The 22,655-nt window shown below is 46.8% G+C and overlaps 1 protein-coding gene across 1 annotated transcript in view; it reads left to right on the forward strand.

Annotated features, from left to right (window-relative positions):
• The first annotated feature begins 1,301 nt into the window (after nt 1-1,301).
• LOC112118350 (sorting nexin-30) overlaps nt 1,302-22,655 on the forward strand; it is a 59,238-nt gene continuing 37,884 nt past the window's right edge. The window contains exons 1-2 of the mRNA XM_024216617.3: nt 1,302-1,666; nt 20,849-21,037. Coding sequence (XP_024072385.1) covers nt 1,499-1,666; nt 20,849-21,037 — 357 coding nt within the window. The 5' untranslated portion in view covers nt 1,302-1,498. The remainder of the gene's footprint in view (nt 1,667-20,848; nt 21,038-22,655) is intronic.

The following is a 22,655-nucleotide window of genomic DNA, read 5'->3' on the forward strand; positions in this document are numbered from 1 at the left end:
GGCAGTCAAAAAAGCGAACAGAATGTTGGGAATCATCAAGAAAGGGATAGATAATAAGACAGAAAATATCATAATGCCTCTATCTAAATCCATGGTACGTCCACACCTTGAATACTGTGTATAGATGTGGTTGCCTCATCTCAAAAAAGATATATTGAAATTGGAAAAGGTTCAGGAAAGGGCAACAAAAATGATTAGGGGTATAGAAAGGCTTCCGTATGAGGAAAGATTAAAAAGACTTTGACTTTTCAGCTTGGAAAAGAGGCTACTAAGTGGGGATATGATAGAGGTCTATAAAATCATGACTGGTGTAGAGAAAGTAAATAAGGAAGTGTTATTTACTCCTTCTCATAATACAAGAACAAGGGGCCACCAAATGCAATTAATAGGTAGCAGGTTTAAAACCAACACAAGAAAGTATTTTTTCACGCAACACACTGTCAACCTCTGGAACTCCTTGCCAGAGAACGTTGTGAAGGCCAATACTATAACGGGGTTCAAAAGGGAGCTAGATAGATTCATGGAAGATAGGTCCATCACTGGCTGTTAGCCAGGATGGGCAGGAATGGTGTCCTTAGCCTCTGTTTGCCAAAAGCTGGGATTGGGTGACAGGGCATGGATCACTTGATGATAACCTGTTCTGTTCATTCCCTTTGGGGCACCTGGCCACTGTCAGAGGACAGGATACTGGGCTTGATGGACCTTTGGTCTGACCCAATATGGCCATTCTTATGTTCTCTGAAATTCAGATTCCCCTTGCAAAGATTTGTGCACATCCTTAACAGTTATTCACTGTGAGTATTCCCACTGAAATTTTGAAAATATTTATGTGCATAATGGCCCTGACATGGTCTCCAGTTGGGCAAAGATTTATCTTTAAGTATGTGAGTAGTCCCCAATTAAGCCCGGGTGCAAATTTTTGCTAGATTGGGGCCCTAACCAGACAGACGACGACTGGCTTCAAAAGGGCTTGCTTGCTTTGATCATCATTATTATTATTTGTATTAGAGCAACACCTCAGCGGTCCCAACCAGGAATGATGACCCAGGGTGCCAGGTGCTGTACAAATAAAGAGCAAACCTGAGTTCCTCCCCCTCACAGAGTTTACAGTCTAAGCACCAGGGATTATGTCCCGCACAGCCCTGCGCACATGGTTGGCATGTCATCCGCAATCTAACCGCCCAGGGGCCTCTCGCCCAGCCCGTGGCGCTCCCACCGAGCCCCGCCCCTGGCCCCGCCCCGCCGGTGCTGGCGGAGGGCCCGAGCGGGCAGCACCAGCCGGAGGAGGCGGAGTTCCTCCCTCGCTGCCGCGGCGGCTACATTGTATCTTCCGCGTCCGGCCCTGCGCGGCGGCTGGGCGTGGAGTTCGCGGCTGGGTTCTGGCCCCGCTCCGCCGGGCTGCAGCGGGCGGGGGCGGTCGCGGTCTCTGCTTCGGGCCGCCAGCGCCTGCCTGGGCCCCGGGGTCCTTGCCCGCCTACGGCCGCCGCCGAGCGCAGCCATGTCGGCCGGGGGCGGCGGGCTGGGGACCCCCCGGGCCCTGCCCTCCTCCGGGCCCCGGGCGCTGCGGGACATGCCGCACCCGCTCGCCGCTTCCAGCAGCGAGGAGGCGGCCTCCGAGCTCACCCCCAGCCCGGACCTGCTGCTGCCCCGCAGCTTCGCTGACAAGGTAGGGGCCCGGCCGGGCTGGGGTGCGGGGCACTGGGGAGGGTGAATTGCGGGGCTTATTTCCCTGCCGGCTGCATCGCTTGTATCCCGGAGCTGGCTCTGCGTGCACAGGAGCCCCCCGGCCATGCTATTGACACATCAGCAGGGGCGCTGGGCTGCTTTCCCGGGGGGGGCTGCTTCCCCCTCCACACGCCCCCGCGTGGGTTCGGGTCGCGCCCGGGAGCGTGGTCGGAAAGACGTGAGTAGCAGGCGAAATCCCAGCAAATCCCCCCCCCCCCCCCCCGGGTCCCTTCTTGTCTTGGCTGCTGGTTAAACGGGCAGGATGTGATCAATGCTCCTCTTCTGTTCAGCGTTCGGCCTTTATTGCTCACGAGGGATGAGGGATCGATCCCTGCCTCGCAAGGTGGAGGCTGTAGCCCAGCGGGGAAAGCGCTGTGCCGCTAGTATTCTTGCTTACCCTTAGGCTTGTCATCCATTTGAATGTGATCCTCTCCTCTGGAGCTGCTTTCCTTGCCACTTTCCCTTCTCACCATAATCCTATGCCAGGTAGGCTGTGCTGTCTCCACATCCCCTCTCTTTCCAGGCCTGTGTGCGTGCATACTAGGAGTCTAGGTGTCTTGAGAAGTGCTACGTTTCTAAATACCTTGTGACTCTCTCCTCTCTCGAGGGAACTTGGAGCCACATGGATTGCTTTCCTGGGCAGACCTCGCATTATACCGGTGTTGCTTGTTCTTGCAGTGGTTAGGTATTTCTTATTGAGCGTGCATGCAGGCTTTTTTTTTTTTTTAATTGTAGTTGAATAAAGAAATCTGGTCAGGTTGGATAGTGGTTATGCCTTGGACAGCTTGTGGGGGTGGCCCTGAAGCTTTCTCAAACTAAATTTATCAATAGATAAATATAGGGCCTGGTCCTACAAGGTGCTGCACGCTTCCTGAACTCTGAATGGCATCCTCCGCTCTCATTGACTTGTGCAGGATGGGGCTAGGTGTCAACAGTTACAAATCTGCCGTCCTTTGTTCTGGAGGCTTTGTGGCTGCCCCTGGCTTTGTCTAAATCCACATGAGTGGAGCTCTCTACAGGGCAAGACTGAGGTGATCTGGAGCCCTAGGCATACCCTTTTTGCCCTGCCATGCTTCTCATTGCGGGGCAGCGGTCATCCCTCCCCATACAAGAGCTGTCTGGTGCCACTGCTCCTCTCTGTAGATGGGGTCTCTCCCTTATCCCTGATCCACCATTCATTGTCTCCGAGGGGGATGGTGCCTCCCCTGGAGGAGAGGGGACTTGCCCACCTGAGCCGAAGTCACCCTTCTGTGACTTGACCAGCAGGCAAATAGTTGACCTGTACGTTATCGACATTAGGCTTTGGGGTTGGCACCTTTTGAGATGGCGTGGGGCAGCTCACACCTCAGAGCTGCGTAGTAGGTTGTCAGTGCACTAAGGTGGACGTTACTGTCTTGGTTTACCTTCAGGTTGTGAGCTAACATGATGTCTTTGCATCTGTAAGGGCTGGAGGCTCCGGCCTTGGCTCCACCAAGGAGATTTGCATGAAAGTAACTGTAGTGGTGCAAACTCAATGTGCTGCACCAGTATCGCTGATCCCGGTATGTTACTGGTGTAAGTCCTGCTCTGAGACGTAACTACACTGGTGTGAACTTCCCTAGTGTAAACAGGGCCTTAAACTTGGTCCTTAAATTCTGGAGTGCAAGCAGGTGCACATCTTTTTAAGAGGCAGCTGAGAGTCAGGTGAGCTTCGTCACCCTGATCATTGGGGTGGGGGGGGGGAGGTTGGGAGAAGGAGGAGAGGGCTCTGCCCAACAGTAGCCTCAGGCCAGCTGACAATATGCTCGTAGGAAGCAGTGCAGGTGAACCCACCTGTGCTGCTGGAGTCATTTGTGTAGGGTGGGGATGAGTGCTAGCTGCTGAAAATGCCGTATGTGTGATGGGGGAATAGATGCTCACAGTAATTGGCCTTATTCAAAGCTTGTCTCTGAGTTAAAATATTCTGACATCAAAGCAGTGGAGAACAGCAGACTCAATTAGCTCTCTATCTGAATGCCATATCTTTGGTATAATCTCTCAAATAAAAAGGGATGCCCTGAGCCTAAAAACCCAGTAGGTCAGACATGAGAAAAGAGCCGAGATGCTCCAGTATCTGGAGAAGGATTTGGCAGTAAAATCCAGAAGACAATGAATCTGAGAGCATATCTTCGGGGTGTTCTGCCTTTCTGTCCCAGAGCTCTCCCTCCTCTGTTTAATGTTCACAGAACTGGCAGGAAAAACTCGACTTCCCTTTTGCAAGAATATAGGGGCTTTCTAAGGGTACGTCTTCACTTACATCCGGGTCCGGATGTAAGCAATCGGTTTTCTGAGTTCCATTTATCGCGTCTGGTTAAGACGCGATAAATCGATCCCGGATAGATCCCGGAAGTGCCCCGGATCGATCCCGGAAGTGCTCGCCGTCGACGCTGGTACTCCAGCTCGGCGAGCGGAGTACGCAGCATCGACGGGGGAGCCTTCCTGCCGCGTCTGGACCGCGGTAACTTCGGACTAAGGTACTTCGAATTCAGCTATGTTATTAACGTAGCTGAATTTGCGTACCTTAGTCCGAAGTGGGGGGGTTAGTGTAGACCAGGCCTAAATAAGCAGCAGCTCTCTCTAATCTTATGGTAGTAGTAAAGTTTAAACTGCTTGTGTGGTTAATGCCCATTCCCAAAACACTTCAATAGGTTAAATTTAATGCCTGCTAGCTTGCCCGACTGGCCTGATTGTCTTAATCTTTGGCTGTGACTTCATCTCTTGGCAGGCTAATTCACTGGCTTGAAAAAATGGGTAAGAAGATGCAAGTGTGGTTGAACTCTGCTGCCATTCTGGCCTAGATTCATAGCTCTTTCCACTGCCCCTCTAACTACCATCTGTGCACAGAAGCTACATTTGTTTGCTCTTTGCCTCCCGCACCCCCAGCAAAATGCATTTGCCAGGTATGAAGTGCTATAATACTCTCCTCTGTATAAATTGAGATTGGGGTCCCAGTTCTCCCTGCTGTAAGTAGACACAGCCCCATTCAGTTAGTGGGCTTATGCCACAACTGAATTTAGTCTTGACTGTCTGCTCCATGTCAACCAGAAAAGCCCTACAATCCTGATGCCTATCTAGTAGAGGGATAGGACAATTTACTGAGTCCGCCTGAGGGGTTGGATTATGCACTTGTTTAGAACCTTTCAAGCAACGCTTCCTAAACCCTTTGAAAGCTCCAACCCTGCCATGTTGGCTGGACAGTACAGAGGAAACTGTTTTGTGCCCCACCCCAGAAGGGTTGTGTGCACCCCACACTCACCAATGCTGCCTTAAAAGGTAAAGACAGACCTAGTTCTGTTTCCTGGAAGCTGGCAGAACTCTGTTCGTTGCCTTTATTTCCCCACAGTGCTCTTCTCCTTTCTTCTCTTTTGGCAGAGCTGGAAAGGACCCAGGCTGCTGACAGATAAAGCTTCTAGTGAATTTGTTTTATGTGCAAGTTTCTGGAGAGTCAGTGGTAGCTCGTATACAGAGGGCACTGGGGTACCACGCCCACTGAAGTATGCAAAGTCACTTGTGTGACTAAATATGAATCGTGAACACCTCTGTGCTTGTGATTTGTATTTAGTAGCAGCCTCAGGGTGTGTTCTCCCTGTGGCACACATACAGACGGCACCATCAAATCTAATAAAAGGTATGTCCCAGGGATTTTGAGTGGGGTCTGGAGTGTAGAGTCTACGTAAGGCAGTTAGAATGCTCTACGGTCACTGCAGCCTGTAGCTTGAGTGGTGAATCCAGCGCCTCAGACCCCACTCAAAATCCCCCACAACGTCATTTCCTTATCAAGGAGCATCTAACCATTTGACCACCTCAAGGTCTCTTTTCTGGTGACTGGCCAAGTCTTGTTTCCGTACTTTAGGATGGGACAAATTATAGTTTTATGCAGTCTGCCTTTTGGCATCTTTTTATCCCAGAGAATTGGGGTGATCTCCCTCTATTTGCACCTGAAGCAGCTTTGGTATGATGCTGTGCATCACTCAGGAGGCCAGCATTGTCAGCAGCCATTGATGCTAGGTATGTAAACTCTTTCACTCCCCTAAGCTCTCTGCCTATAATATCCTTTATGGTAGGTGGTCGTCCCCCAGTTATCAAAGCCTCGGTCTTATTAACGTTCACTCCACGTCCTGCCTGCTGAAAATTGTGATGCTGCTGTTCAAAGTTGGCTTTCAGGGTCTCTGTCTTCTACACATATGACTGTCATCAGCAAACAGCAAGGTGTCTCCCTTCATATATTCTCACTTATCACATCTGTGACAACTGCTAACAAAAAAGACTCAGTGCTAACCCCTCATGCAGGCCAATGTTTACTGGAAACTCTCTCTGTTGTAGTCCCATTTGGTTTTGACTGTGCTAGCTGCTCCGTTGCACATCTCCTGGGTAAGATGGACCTATCCCTCAGGCACACCTCTCTGTCTCAAATTCCCATTTGAATTCTCTTGGTACACAATCATATGCCCTCTCCATGTCTATAAAGACCATACTCAGATGCTGTCTGTCTTCTCTGAACTTCTCCATAAGAATTCTTAGAGGATTCTGACTGCAAGAAGCTGGGACTGGATGATGGGATGGGTCACTTGATGATTGCCCTGTTCTGTTCGTTTGCTCTGAAGCATTTGGCACTGGCCACTGCTGAAAGGCAGGGTACTGGGCTAGATGGACCATTGGTCTTACCCACTATGGACATTCTTATGATAAATATAGCATAAATTGTACTTCGTCCTGGCATAAATCCTTACTGACAGTTTCAAACTTCAACCATTCCATGCAAATACTTTTCAGTAATCATCTCCCATACTTTCATAGTATGACATCAGCTTAATTGGGTGATAATTAGAACTCAGTATATTCTCTCCTTTGTTTAAAAATGGGCACCACAAAGCCTTTGTCACTCCAGCATTCTGTTTCTTAAGAATCATTGAACAGACTTGTAAAATACTTGCTGCCTTCCCTTCCCAGTGACTTCAGTGCATCCACCCATACTTCATGTGGCCCTAAGTGCCTCTGCAACCTCTTCCTTCTGCATGCAGTCTGTCAAGCCTGGTTTCAGCTTGCGTGGTGTTAGTTCCTTCCTTGGCTTCTCCTCGTTCAGCACTCTTTCAAAATTATCACTCCAGGCTTTGTTGATTTTTGTCATATACCATGTTCATTTCTAATAGAAGCAAACTGATTCACATCCCTCATTATTTTCTCTTGCCTTAGTGAGTTTGTAGATGGTCTCTTCTCCCTCATATCCTCCTAGTTGGTTATGTAGCCCATTGCAGGACAAATTTTTATCTGTTGCAACACTTCGGCTGGTTTTTTTTCTTGCCTCCATACGCCTCTTATCCTTGCTCAAGCCACTGGCCTGCCATTTGTTGACCTTGTTCTTCTCAATTGAAGCTCTAACTTGAAGAGTCCACCACCAAGTCTCCCTCCTTATCTTTTTTCAGCACCAGTTTAATCACTCTTAGGGCTTCATGTGCCATTTCCAGTTATGATAACTTGTGAATCCACAGGTGCTGTTCAATAATGTAACCACATAGCTTGTAAGAATGGAGCCTAGCTAGCCATGGTTGAAAGTCTTCACGAGCCTCTCACACTTTGTGCTGCTTTATCTGGCATCATCTCTGCAGTTTGGAGTAGCATAAAACAAACTTAGTTTTGCAAGTATCTTGAGCTATGTTGGAACAGGATTGCAGAATTGGTTCTCTACAGCCTCTGATGCCTATCTCGTTGGCACAGCTCCTTCATTCTGACTGATCTGTATGGGGGGGAAAAAGAATCTTGGCTCTTAAAATAAGGTCTGTTAATCTCTGCAGCTTCTACAGTCTTGGCTGTCCAGTACACGTTTTCCTTTGTATGCTGCTGCTGCCTCCATAACTCCGAAACTGGGCCTTTGGGCACCAACCATCCCTGTCTCTCTGGCTCCCTGCAGTGAATCCATCTAAATCCGACTCCTGCAGAAGGCTGGTTCCTTCGGGGTGCAGTGCTCTCAGTAAGTATTTGCAGTGACATCAGGGAGCCTTTTCAAAACAAGGTCACAACTAGTTGGTCACCTGGCCTACGGAATCTGAAAGTCCTTAGGTTAGCAGAGAGCAGTCCCTGATCCGTGCTGCTGTAGAAACGATCACTGCTTCCTTTGTCAGTCCCAAGTCAGAGCCCCGTGTCTAAGAGCTCAGCTCCTAACACATCACCTGCCACCTCTTGTCTTTGTTCTCTGAACACCGCCATGCTGTATTCACATGTTCAGCTCCCTCTGCAGCGAGGTGTACCTTTTTGGTCATTGGGATTGGTTCCCAAGGTCTCCCATTCAAATGTGTTGATTCCATTCCAGAGAGCCATAATGTACATATTTCTCAAATACCTAGCCTGATCTCCCATGTCCTAGGGGAAAAAATGAATTCTTTCCCCCACAGTGGATAGTGATGCCAAGGTCATAGGTACAGAGCAATACATAGCACATAAAATGGTCACAGAAAATGCCTAGATTTGTCACAGATGCATACTTAACTGAGATTTTGGCATTTTTAAGGTGCAGACACCCAGTCACAACTCTTCTTGCCACTCTTTGTGCATATACATTTGGGAGGCACCCCCAAGTGAAGGCCTGGTCCATCTTCTAGTACAAAACAGTGTGCAAGTTTGTAGTGCTTTCATTTGTCTGCCAGACTTCACCCCCAATGCACTTGCAGGCTCCCAATGAGGGGCACTTTCTAAAACTTCATCGCTTTACTTCCAGTGGAATTATTGCTGTTTAACTGGCTTAGTAGGTTGTGGTTAGGGTAGGTACAGTATAATCTCCATCCTTAAAACTGAGCTGTCTGCTCCAGACTCTTCTTGGGTCTCTTGGTTTCTGCCACTTCTCTGTGGAATTCTTCTCTTCTCTCCCATCTCCCCCACTCTCCCCCCCGCTTATTGGCTTTCCTTGTCATCCCTTGATCACTGTCCACCTCATATCTGAAGAGAAGCTTTAGGGTGAGATTCTCTGGCTTAACTCTGTTCCCATTGAAATGAACAGTAAAATTCCTATTGACTTCAATGGGAACAGAGTTATGCCAATGTGGAATGATTTTTTTTTTTTTTTTTTAAATCCCACCCCAAGGAATAGAAATTCTAGTAAACCTTAGAATCCTAGACTATCAGGGTTGGAAAGGACCTCAGGAGGTCATCTAGTCCAAAACCCCCTGCTCAAAGCAGGACCAATCCCCAACTAAATCATCCCAGCCAGGGCTTTGTCAAGCCTGACTTTTAAAAACCTCTAAGGAAGGAGATTCCACCACCTCCCTAGGTAACCCATTTCAGTGCTTCACCATCCTCCTAGTGAAAGTTCCCCCCCCGCCCAATATCCAACCTAAACCTCCCCCACTGCAACTTGAGACCATTACTCCTTGTTCTGTCATCTGCTTCCACTGAACAGTCTAGATTCATCCTCTTTGGAGCCCCCTTTCAGGTAGTTGAAAGCAGCTATCAAATCCCCCCTCATTCTTCTTTTCTGCAGACTAAACAATCCCAGTTCTCTCAGCCTCTCCTCATAAGTCATGTGCTCCAGCCCCCTAATCATTTTTGTTGCCCTCCGCTGGACTCTTTCCAATTTTTCCACATCCTTGTAGTGTGGGGCCCAAAACTGGACACAGTACTCCAGGTGAGGCCTCACCAATGTCGAATAGAGGGGAATGATCACGTCCCTCGATCTGCTGGCAATGCTTCTACTTATACAAGTGCCCCTTCACTTAGCTACGCCTGCTGGGGCACATCACATACAGCAGCAGAAGAGACCCATAACTAATATGTTACGGCCGGTGGGGAAGAAAAACTCCCCATCTTCTGTGCTCTAAAGGTTAACAGGATTATTCCTCTTTTGTGTATCTTGTTGAATTACCTCTCGATCCACTAAATACTTTACAGGAGTCCCCATTGTATTGACTTTTGCTTGCAAAGATAAGGCTAGACAGATGCTGAACTCCACCCAGAAATTGATCTATCACTTCACAGCCCTAGGGACATCTTAGGGCTTCCCCTGCTCCAAAGTGCAAGTATTAGAATGGATGAGCTCCAGAAACCACTGCGTATTAACAGAAATGAGTTACAAGCTATATTGGCAGTGTCAGAGCTCTTAATTATGGTTCCAGAGAAGCAATTCCTAGTTCTGAGGCATTTTTCAAAATGCTGACAAGAATTCATAGAGGGACAGTCAAATATTTAGTGGCTTTCTGGTGTTATGCTATATTTCGCTAGATGAAACTTCAAAACCTCTTATTTCCATGGCGTATTGGTCTTCCACAGAAATAATCTCAGCTGTTCTAGTCAGAACTATATTTAAATAAATGTGCATCTCGGAACCAAAAATCTGCTCTCCAAATGATCCCTTCTGTATAAAGGATTAAGTTAAGAGAACAGTAGAAACTATTGGCTTCTTGTTTTGAAAAGCCTTTCTTTCCTCCACTCCTTTTTTTAACTGGAAGAACGGGACTCAAACCTTGGCCTCCGTCAGCACTCCTTCTAGCAGTCTTCCCCCACAACCAGGCTGCTAGTAAATCCTGTCAGCACTTCCTCTATATAACTTCCACACTCAATCCCTTCTTCCACCATTCCTGCTGCTGACACCCTGCTCCGCATCCTAGTTATCTCATCTCACCATCCCCTGATGGTTGCATCACACCAGATTCCATTCGCTATGCTGTAGTTAAGCTCACTTTGTGTAGATGACTTTTCCGACCTCAATCCTTGCATTGGCTCAAGATTTCTCTTTTGCACTATATTCTAACTCCTCACTTCCTGACCCAGCCTCAGTAGAACCCGTCATATTGTGCATCCCGATCTCTTCCCATAAGCAGCTTTGCCCCTTTTTCAGGATGCCCCATATTTCTGAAATATCTCTCTGGATCCTGTGTCTTCTCTTTCAAATCCAAGGAAAACTGGAAGAAACAAGTCAATAGTGAGCTCTGCTTCTCCTCTTATTGGACTCTGCTCTTACAAATTGACAAGATGTGGACATACATTAGTGTCTTGTGCTCTTGTTATAACCTGTCTTCCCGTAACAATCATTCTTTTGCTTTCCTACATCGAAGATAGGGCATGATCCTGCAAACAAGGTATAACTTTTTCTCATTGAATTAATCATTGGCATTGCCTATCTTAAAACAATTATAGGGTTTTGGCTTCTTTTAACTGCTGTCCTAAAAAAGCCTAGCTAGATGCTTCTAGATTACAATAGGATTTCATTAAACGTCCATCTCTATTGTGTGGCCCTTAAAAATTCACCAATAGCCCTACGGTATTGCATTTGAAGCTTGCTTTGGATTTTAAGGTTCACGTACAGTAACTCTTCACTTAAAGTCGTCCTGGTTAACGTTGTTACGTTGCTGATCAATTAGGGAACATGCTCGTTTAAAGTTGTGCAATGCTCCCTTCTAATGTCGTTTGGCAGCCGCCTGCTTTGTCGGCTGCTCTTCCTGCAAGCAGTACATTGCAGCTAGCTGGTGGGGGCTTGGAACCAGGGTGCACCTGCAGCCTCCCTATCAGCTCCCTGCTCCCCTAAGTTCCCTGTGCTGCAGCCACCCAGCAGGCTATCAATTGTAGCTGTCCCTCCTGCCCTCTGCCTTGGAGCAGCTCCCCGGGACTCCTGCTGGCGGGGGGGGGGGGGGGGGAGAGAGGGAAGGAAGAGGGGGGGCTAATGTCAGGGTTTCCCCCTTCCCCTGATCCTGCACCCTGCTTACCCCATCTTCCATAGAGCAGGGGGGACACACCAGGGCGAGGGAGCGAGGGAGCTTGCAGCAGTTGGTCTCAGCAAGCTGATCTGATTAACAAGGCAGTGCACTTAAAGGGGAAATGCGCATATCTCCCTCCATTCCTGCTGCCTTGCAGAGTGAGAGAGTTAACCCTCGAGGGCTCAGCCAATTGCTAGTTCATCATTTAGCCGTAAGGGAAATATCCCACCCTCTGACTCCTCCACCTCAACCAAGCTTCTCAATCCTCATCACTGTGTACCAGTATTAAATTGTTTAAAACTTATAGTGTGTGTGTGTGTGTCTGTGTGTGTGTGTGTGTGTGTGTGCGCGCATGTATTAGTGTCTTTTGTCTGGTGAAAAAAATTTCGCTGGAACCTAATCCCCTCATTTACATTAATTCTTATGGGGAACGTGGATTCGCTTAACATCGTTTCACTTAGTCGCATTTTTCAGGAACATAACTACAACATTAAGTGAGGAGTTACTGTATACTCTTTTTACCAGAGGTAGAAAGATTGGGCTTTCTTCTAATTTATTGTGAAACTTTGCCTTATCCACATTCTATATATGAGTAGAAATGGTCTTTCTACAGAATCACTTTCTCTCTTCCCACATACATAGTTGTCTTTAAAAATTAGGTATAGAAATAAGTGTCAATTATTTAAAAACTGACGGCTGTGCAGATCATGTATCAGCTGACTTGGGGTGGGGCTTGCATGAGTTTTAGGAGGCTGGCTTTAGTGTCAGACAGCTGTTGCATGACAAACTCTTAAAGATTGGAGGTGATGATGTAAAAAAATATTATGGAATATATGTATATAAAATAAACCTGATCTATTCTTTAAGTAAAGGCGTTATTTAGAATTTGTCTTCCTGACTGGGTCTTAAAAGTTTTAGTCCTGGAAACATCTTGCTGTTAAAAACATTGTGGGGAAAAACTCACATCTTTAAATATTCCATTGCTATCTAGTGGTTGGAAGGAATTTTTAAGGCTCTTTATACTACATCTGTTTGTGGCTGCATCTGTGTGGTGGGGTTTTTTTTAACTACAGCAAGGCTACTGGAGTTGGAAATATTCATATTTCTCTGCGTGTTAGGGCTCTTTCTATACAAGGTCGTCTCTAATAAAGATGAAAATAACCTATGTACTCATTTTGCACACCTCACAGTCTTTAGTGTAGCTAACCTTACAACATCCTTATGAAGTAGGTCAGCATTGTTATCCCATTTTACACGAGTTAAGAAAGTCCCAGAGATCTGCCCAAAGTGACACGGGAGGGTGTTTCTGGTGGAGCAGGGAACTGAACTCCGGTCTCCCGAGTCCTAGGCTAAATACCTAACTGCTGGACCAACCTCCCTCTCATTATAGCTGAATTTTGTGTGTGTGCGCGCTTCTTGCACATGACAGCAGGTGGTTAGTTTGATAGGCAAATGCCGTAAGCTTTAGCTGGATGGGAGTGGAGGGTTTATATACAAAGAGGCTGGTGGGCGTGAGAGGGTGTCTCATCAGGCAGTGGCAGATTGTATTAAAACATCACTGACAGGCATTGAGGAAGTGAGCCGCTCTGCCAGGAGAACAGGGCCATTCTATGAATGTGGGCGTTGCTCTGGGCTGTAATGTAGAGGCACCAGATGGCTGGCAGACTGAGAGGAGAGGGTTTAATTTGTTTAGGTTGGGGCAGGGAGAAGGCCACACCAGCAAAAGTGGTGAGGAAGAGTAAAGAGCCCATAGGAAGAGATCAATCCTCCTTTGCTTTTCCCCCTCCCCCAAGCACATACATCCTTCAAAGACAAGGCAAGCCCCCCTGCACTCCAACCCCGTTCCTTGGCTGGAGCGCCAGGCAGGCAGGCTGAGAACTAGTTGCTTTTCCAATTCTTAAAAGCAGGAATTCCCAATGAACTAGCCGCTAGCAGCACTTGAGGGCAAATCACGCAATTATGGTAATCAAGACCTAGAGTAAATGAATGTAGAATCTGGCCAATTGTAACCTGAAGTTAGTTGTAACTGGCTTAATGAGCTAGCATTTTCAGTGCCACATCCTTGAGTTGTGAAGGATGTATTGATGCAGTAACTGTTTGGTGAGCAGTTTCTTGCAGGGGGTAGAAAGTGGCATACTTGACTTCATCAGCACTGAGACATGTAGTTCCACAGTGGTTGGCCTACTTCCATATCCTACACACGAACCATAAAAGGCCAGTAACGCCTGAATTGGCATATGGGCTGCATATGGAGGAAAAGGATTCGTTAAATTCACACTAAAAAATTGAAAAGATAGCAATAATCCCGTAACCATCCGGCTACTTTCTCACATGTATGTAAAGGATGGCATCTATGTTCCTGGAAGCATCTCTTCTCTGATGGCTCCTCTCCAGTTAAGGCAATGGTGAAATCTTAATGAGTGTGTGTGTCACTTAGGCCTGGTTTATACTAGAAAATTAGGTTGGCTTACCTTTGTTGCTTAGGGGTGTGAAAAATCTACATCCCTGAGAGATGTAGCTTTTCCACCCTAACCCCTGGTGTAGACCACACTAGGTGGACGGAAGAATTCTTCTGTTGATGTACCTACCACTTCTTGGGGAGATGGAATAACTATGCGGATGGGAGAACCCCTCCCATCAGTGTAAGTAGTAGGGGCATAGCCACGGGCGGGCCATGGCCCACCCACTTAGCATCCAGGCCCACCCCTGGCTCTGCACCCGCCCGGCGCTCCAGCTGGGGAGCAGGGTTGGGGCACGAGGGTTTGCCCGCCCGCAAGCCCCTGTGCCCGAACCCCCCTCCCCAGCTGGAGAGCTGGGTGGGCAGAGTGGGACAAGTCCTCACGCCCCAACCCCGCTCCTTGGGTGTCCGCCTGGACCCTGGGGGGCCCCTGGCCAGCATGTCTATTGCCCCCTGCAAGGCCAGCTGGAGAGGGTGTGGGGGAAGCAGCCCCGATCCCTCCTGCCTCCCGTCATTGCCCATCCACCTGAAGTTGGGGCCTACCAACTGTCCCGTTCTGGCTATGCCACTGGTAGGTAGTGTCTACACTGAAGCACTACAGCGGTGCAGCTGCAGATGCGGCACTGTAGCATTCAGTGTAGACATACCCTAAGAATGGATCTGACAAAACCCCAGGCAGTGAGGCTTTGAGAATGTATGTAGCACTTTGGTCCTCCAGAGGGCAGGCTAGATGTAAAAAGGGGAATATTTGTGTCTGTGAGTAGAAGACCCGCTCATAGCAGTGAATAGACTAGCCCTCATTCCTAGGGAGGACAGAAAGGAAGCCCAACCCCATCTTGCAATAAGAGCGTGTCTGGGTCACATTAAGAGTTGGTAGTGCCTGACTCTGCTTGTGTATTGAAGGACATGGAGGTAGGATTAAAGCTGCTGTTTGCTTGACTCTTGGCTGACTGTCTTTTTAGTGCCGCGTCCTCTGCATCGACATTTTTAGTCAGCTTCTTCAGATAGTAACGCCTGTTTACAACCCTTCCATACTGCATCCATCATTCTGAAAGATGAGACTTTTTAATGCAAGGGTATCCAGCCTTCTTTCATAGGGTCGAAAACGCTGGCCTGAGGAAACTGGCAAGTGACCAAGCTTGCTATTTATTTACAACTCTCTTGCGAGTTCGCTATTGAGACTCAGTATGATGTCCTAAAAAGGCTAACCAATATGACCTAAGACTACTTGGCAAACTGAATTTACTGAGCCCTGCCTCACTGTTTTCTAAAGCATGTTTAGGGAATATAATCCTAGATGATAAATGTATATATTTGGGATTTGGAACTTTATTTATTCTTTCCTTGTCTTTCACCATCCCATTCTAGTCAGGAGGAGCAGGACAACCATGTTCTTCCACTGGCAGCAATGTTTTCTTTCTGTGGAGGTCCCAATAATCCTCTTCCCCTAGGGCAAGAGGAGCACCAAATTCTCTGGCTACTGCCATGTGCAGCTCCAGGGCAGTAACTGGGATGGGGTATCTTCTGTTTGCTCTGCACAGCAGCCCCTAGTGGTGCAAGGCACTGGCACTCAGACAATGGGCCAGTTCTTGTGGCTTAAGGTGGCAATCAGGGCTGTAAATACTTGGGAAAGGGTTTACAAAATCTAGGATGGTTCTTGTCAGTTTGGAGCTGCTGGAAACTGCTTTGGGTTCAAGACTCCAGTATCCCAGCAGCCAGCAGGACATTAGAATCCAGAATGTTACCAATAGTCAAGCAAATAAAAATGCAACTTTTTTTCTTCTTAATCAGAAAAAGCTTGCACTGCTATTCTGCATTGGTCTTCTAGGACTAATATACTATCACTTGTTACACTGATCTGAGGGCGAGTTGGTCAGTATTTCCTTTAGCCCGTGGTTATGAGTGGGGAAACCACAGCTCCCACCACAATGGCTCTGCCTGGAACTTGATGCATATACAGAGGCACTTTTCTTGATTGCTAGGATACAGGTGGGCCTATAGTCTGTCTTGTCAACACAGACCTTGTTAATCTCTAAGAAATGGTGAGGCAGTGATTGGGATCGCGTAGGGAGCAGTCCTGCAGTACAGAAACTTGATTTTGTCGTCTCATCCCTCCCGCTTCTCCTCCTCCTCCCCAGGGCGTACTTTTTGTGAGAGTCTGAGACAGTCTAGTCAGAAGCAATGCAGACAATTAGGGGAGGGGTTGCTTGGCATCTCTCTCATCTAGTGCTTGTCTCTCCACACAGTAGTGCTATTCCTGGATCTCCCTTGCTCATGTCTGCACCTGGCTAGTAGGGGATGAGGTGGTATAAAGGGTCCTTTCAGTTTCTGTTCACAACTGGCCAGCATAGGTCTTGCTCCTGTCATGCCTTATCCAAGTTGGGAGCGGTATTGCTTCAGTTACTGACTCCTGCTGGAACCACGAGTGCTGCCCCCACAGGCACCAGAAGGGATCATGCTCTGTGTGCAAAGCACCCCAGAAAACTAGGTCTTGACAGAAATTCTCTGGCTGGCCTCCTTTCCTCACAAGCCTAAGCTATCAAGATGTCTTACTCCTAAGTGTTCATTAGGATAGCGATATGGAAAACACTAATTTGCATTCCTACAGATCTTCCTTCCCGAGGATCTCAAAGCATTCAAACTCTCCTCACTCCTGTGAAGTTGGTAACTAGTGTCTTCATTTGCCTTCTGTGCTTCAGTTTCCCCATTTGTAAAGTGACTTGGCCAAAGCTGATGTAACCTAGCGCCCTGACTCATTTCCGTGCTCTGCATCTTAGCACTGTGATAGTGTGGAAGTGCCTTTCATTCTGTAAACGTGGCGCTGGGTGTGGTATCCTGCTTGTCTCACTTATATATTTCTGAGTAGCATCGCGATTTGCACCTGCCTTCTCCTTACTCTTGCATCACCCCTAAGAAAGCTGACTCCACTGACATGTAGTTAGTATGAAATTGAGGGTTAACCTAAAAGATCTCAGGTGGGTCAGTTACAGGCAGTGGAGCAGGAACAGGAATAAATACACAATGACTTCCAGGTCCCAAATTTAATTTGTGGGCTCTCTTACATGGAGATGGGCTATGTGGTGGTAAAACATTGAGTAACTGCCACTTTTCTTTATTGAGCTTATTCCTAAGAAAACAAACTTACACACACACAAGGCTGACATTGCATTTTAAAAATGCAAACTGTTAAAATGCTTCATTTACGGAGTCTGCTCTCTGGAAAGCCTCACTACTTCAAAAGTATAATGGGAGGAAGTGCGCTTCAGTTCTCAGATCAGCTCCCCATTTCCCCCCTCCTTCTCTGTATTGGGGGACAGGATTTTGCCCCTGAGGTATGCAAGTGTGTTGTCCTAACAGCTTTCCCTCCCAGAAGAACACTGAGGAGAAGTGGGAGTGAAGGTATATCTACGCTGCCACGGCCGTGCTGTCGCATGGGCAGTGTAGTCACGCTTTATCGCCGGGGGAGAGCTCTCCCGGTGGTGATAAGATAAAATTAAAAAAAAAACTATGCTGAACCAGGGGTGGTAGCTTTGTCACCAGGCGTGTGGCTCCCAGGATAAAGCGCTGTCTTTAGTGCTGAAAAGTGGCAGTAAAACTTTTGTTGCTCGGGGGTGTGTGTGTGTGTGTGTTTTTTCACACCTCTGAACAACTAAAGTTTTAGCGCTGAAAGTGGCAGTGTAGACATAGCCTTAGTCATTATATAATATTCAAACCAGTGGCATCCTTGACTGAGAACTTGCCGTAATGTCTGTCTCTCTCTCTCCAAGCAACCTGCTATAAATTTTGCTTTGCAACTGTTCCTAGCTATTATATAATAGTATAGTATTTGTGCAAAAGCACGAGGGAACAATTGTTCAAAAGATCGTCCCTCAAGATACTGAAGAAAGGTGGGGGAGGAGAGGAAGAAGTATGCCTGCTTTGGATAGCACAAATAGGGGTGGCACTTAAAGCTGGAAAACTTCCTTGTCCTTTTTACTTGCTTTCCTGTCTGTCTTTAATAGGAGTCTCATTTAGGCCAAATTGGTATTTAAAGAAAACCTATCCACATTTGTCACTTCCAGTAAAGAAGGATGTATAATATTATTGGCCTACATTACTCATGTACTAAACTGTCGCATCTAATCTTAATCCATTTCATAATATGATATGGCCAGACTTTTGAAAAGTGACTAATGATCCTTATGTATCAAAGGGGTAGCCGTGTTAGTCTGGATCTGTAAAAAGCCACTGAGTCCTGTGGCACCTTTAAGACTAACAGATGTATTGGAGCATAAGCTTTCGTGGGTGATCCTTGTGTTCCCTTTGTGTCACCTTAAAGGGGCCTGTTTTTTTAAGGCAGAAGCTCAGTTTTCTGACAATCAGGCCCTTTTAGGGTCTCAAGTTAGGAACCCAGAATCACTAGTCACTTTTGAAACTCTTGACCTAGAGCTGAACTGAAGTATTTGGAGGTCTCTACCATCTCTTGGAGTCTTAATTCCTGTTGGTAAAACAGCTGTAATCCAGCCTCAATGCCTCTCCTTTTGGGTTAGACTTTCCAAAAGGGACAGGAATGTCCTCTGTACACTTAGAGGAGTTTATGGTTGGAGGATGTGCTTTACTGAAAGCTATTTAAATCCATCATTTTTCAGATAGTGTCTCAAATTGCAAATGATTCTCCCCTCCCATGTCATCCCAGTCATCGTCCTGTAAGAAAAAGAAGACTCCAGAGACTCAGATACTTAGTGCAAAATGCTTTATTCTGTTCCAATGAAAGAAAATTCCACAAAGCATTGTACTGAGGGGAGGGGGAAACCTCTGCCCTCCCTGGAAGTTGTTTAGCATAGACAGGATTCACATGTTAACAATAAAAGACTTCCTCCTGCAAAGGAAGAGCCAGAGTCCTTGGAGTAGTGTTTTATATATTGGTGCCAAATGTTCCTATGGAAATCAGAGCACTCTAAGTTGTGTAAGTATGTCTTAATTGTTCTGCTAACTTGAAAATTTTAATGAATTAGCTTTTTATTGCTTCACCACCATCTGATGGCAGGATAGAGAACTATCTATGCTGTATGTGGGTTTGTATAGACCAGGGGTTCTCAAACTGGGGGTTGGGACCCTTCGGGGGTCACGAGGTCATTACGGGGGGGGTCGCGAGCTGTCAATCTCCACCCCAAACCCTGCCTGCCTCCAGCATTTATAATGGTATTAAATATATTTAAGAGTTTAATTTATTAGGGGGCTCGCACTCCGAGGCTTGCGACGTGAAAGGGGTCACCAGTAAAAAAGTTTGAGACCCACTGGTATAGACTCTGGGGGAGTGGTAACTGTTTCTAGCTACATAGAAATGTAAACAGCCCTTCAAAGAATAGAAGTATCCACACCAGGGGTCTCAAACTCAATTTACCTTGGGGCCAGTGCCAGTCCTCAAATCCTCCCAGCAGGCCAATAATGTCACTGAAGATGGTGTTCAGAAAAGAAAACGTTTATATTATATTTTTTATTTTGAATTTCTTAAAAATAATAAAACTGTCATACAACTTTATACACTTCTTTGCCTGCCAGAGAGTTTTTAGTGTTTGCCAGACACGTGGCAACGCTTCAGTTCTGTCAGTTTGTTGATGTTTGGCCTCCGTGACTGAGCAGTTGAAACCTTCAGGATTGCAGCAAGGTGTGGCGTCGAATAGCTGTGTTCGGTATTGGGACTTGTTTATATTCATTGTAGGGAAAAAAAGTGATGTTGCCTCCGTGGCTGACTTTGCCCGGCAACTAACGATGCTGCCTCAAGGCTGACTCTGCCTGGCCACTAGTGATGGTATCTCTGTCCCTCTCCCCCAGCCAATGGCAGCTGCGGGGGGCGGCGCCTGCAGCAGACAGAGCCGGCAACGTGGTTGCATGCATCTCTCCTCCGCGGGCCGCAGTGGGGAGGTTCTCTGGCTGCAGATGGCCCTCGGGCCAGGACTTTGAGACCCCTGATCCAGAGTGGTGTTCTCTGGGATTTTCAGTACGGGACTGCTGCGTGAAGCGGAGTAGCTACTTGTTATCCCTTGGAATTTTTCTAAATCATTTAGCCCACTCCAGGTGAGGTGGGCCTGCCTCTCTGCAGCAGCTGTCAACTTCCGCTGGCCCTGTGGGAACTTCTGGGAAAGGGCAGAACCTCTGGGGCAAAAAGATGGCAGGATACTTGGGCTCCAAAGCTTCATTTTAAAGGCTGGACACTCTTGCATCCTGACCCTTATTTTGTAGGAAGAGAGACCCCAGTGGCTCAGTTACCTGTTAACCTCTACCAGTGACGTAGCTGCTGTTCTGGTTGATGGCCGCTCCCCAGCTGGAGGCAGCATGGGGATGCTGAACTGTCAGATGCTAGTGAGTGGTGTTTTGTGTTGGAAGCTACTGAACTGTCCCATGAGCTGACTCAGGATTTAAATGCACGTCTTTGAAGTTAAAAGGTGACTAGTGCGTAAGCCCCCTTTGAGTTTGATTTGACGTTTTGCGGTGACCCAATACGCTACAGCAAGGTGTGCATTCATGGTCTAGTCATCAACTCCTCCTGAGGCCGAAGGTCAAGTGCAAGAAATGAACACGCTGTTGTGACCCTAGGGTGTAGCTGCTGCAACTTAAATAAACTGCCTCCTGCATCCTGGCCCCAACAACTGGGATGAGGGGACATGGCGGTTGGGGGGCAGGTATCTCTAGTCAAGAGGGTGCTCACCGAGTAGGAATAAGGCGCAAACAAGCTCTCCGTGAACACTACTGGCCAAAACATGGATTTAGGGTGTGTTGGGTCCTCTGGCAAAGGTGTGTTTTAAGAAGGGGCTTCAAGAAAGAAAAGGGAGTGTGCATAGTAGACCAGGAAGGGGGTTCTAGATAGATGGGGCCACTTGGGAGAAGGGCATAAAAGAAACTTGGCTATTTCACAGTTAAAACTTTGTGAACTGTACTAGACAGAAATAGTTTAAGCCTGTGTTTTTGGTTTTTTGTCTTCCTCCAGGATCTCAGTCTGCCCAATGGCACTCCTGTAGATACTTCCAGCCCAGCCTCCTCCTCCTCACTGCTCAACAGACTGCAGCTGGATGACGACTTGGATGGGGAAACTAGAGACCTCTTTGTCACTGTCGATGATCCCAAAAAACACATCTGTACAATGGAGACGTACATCACGTACAGGGTTACAACAAAGGTACCAGGCAACTTTTGAACGTGTTACCCTGAGAAAGGAAAGCACTTGCTATCTTTTGGGTGGTTGTTCCTTTTTGGGGCGGAGGGGAAGGTCTCTTAAACTCCAGCACAGAAATAGCAACTTAATTTGTCCCTTTTTGTCAGTTAATGTGCCAAGGATGTGATTGCTTTCAATAGACTCATTGAAGTGTGGTGTTTGTTGAAACTATGCAAAACTGTTAACATCATCCTAGATTTTATCTTAGTAGCTTTTTAAAAAATTGGTTAACGGAGTTTTTTCAAGAAACCATTGATTAACTCTGCTAGACTGACTTCATTAATTTAAGAGTATCAGATTACCTCTTGTATAACCTGATTGAGGTGTATAGAATCATGTTTCAAATATAGCTCAATTTTCCTCTCTGTAGCAGAGAAATATTCCCTCACTGCTGTTTTCATAATCTCTCACTTTTTTTCAGCACTGTGCCTCCTACTATATTGCTTCTGCACTTGGGTGACAACTAAATGTCTCCATGTGCACTCTCCTCTGAATGCTGCTTAAAATTCACTCTCTTCCTTTCTGTAGTCTCCTCTGCTGTCCTAAATATTAGCCTTGCCTTTGCTTTTCCACATAGGGTCTTTGTGATGTGTTAGAGAGGTAATGGATGGTATTACATGAACTACTCATAACAAGTGTGGTCCAGGAATGCTCCTGACTGCAAGGAAAGAAGTATATACTACGGAGTTCTCTCTCTATGTATAGCACATTCATTAGTCAGATGTCTATACGCTAGTGAGAAGAAAAATACACAGTTGGACTAAAAGATAATGGGAATAGAACCTTCTATAGGATTGAGAGGCAGACTGCTATGGGTGGGACAACAACTGGAATCTTCGCAGTTGTGTAACTCCCAAGAGTCAGCCAATCTATCTCCCAAATTATGGGTAGGATGTGTCCTTTGTGTGGCATGAAGATACCTAAACCAATACAGAACTATGGCTAGAGAAACGAAGGGAGCCATGCCTTCGTGAGAAGGAGATGGCTAGGTGATCTGAAGAGTTTTTGTATTATTTTTCTTTTTCTTTTCTCTTTTGGGGAACATCTTTGGCACTGCCTTTGGTATTTCAGTGGTGGCACTAAGAGGAAGGCGCATGCTACTGGAAGTCACTGGGTTGTATGTGTAGAGGGGAAAGCGTGGCCTTGCATTGACCACATAGACCACCTCAGAGCCAAAAAGCTTTTGCCAACTTTAAAGGGTATAGAAAGAGGCTCCTTCACTTACCAGTCAAAAGTATTGGCAGATGGCAGCACAGGGTACCCTGTGCCCTTGATCTGTCTGCCAGTGACCAAAGACTACTCTGAGGACTAATCAATCAGTCTGATTTACGTCATCTACTCCTTCTGTTAGAGGATAAATTTTTGGAATTAGTCTTAATATTTCCAGCTGAGGAGTCTCATGATTATTCCCTGTATACATGTATGGGCACAGCAAGATTTGAACGGAATAAACCAATCCCTTGAGAATTGTTTCCAAAACATAAAACAGCCACTAGGCTTGTTGCTGTTGATCTTACTTTGAAGGCTCTCTGATACTGCCACGATGGGTAGCAGTATAAAACTCCGAGCAACAGAACTACCA

Source organism: Terrapene carolina, unplaced genomic scaffold (genome assembly GCF_002925995.2).
Source record: "Terrapene carolina triunguis isolate 2854851 unplaced genomic scaffold, T_m_triunguis-2.0 Scaffold35098, whole genome shotgun sequence".
NCBI classification, from domain to species: Eukaryota; Metazoa; Chordata; order Testudines; family Emydidae; genus Terrapene; species Terrapene triunguis.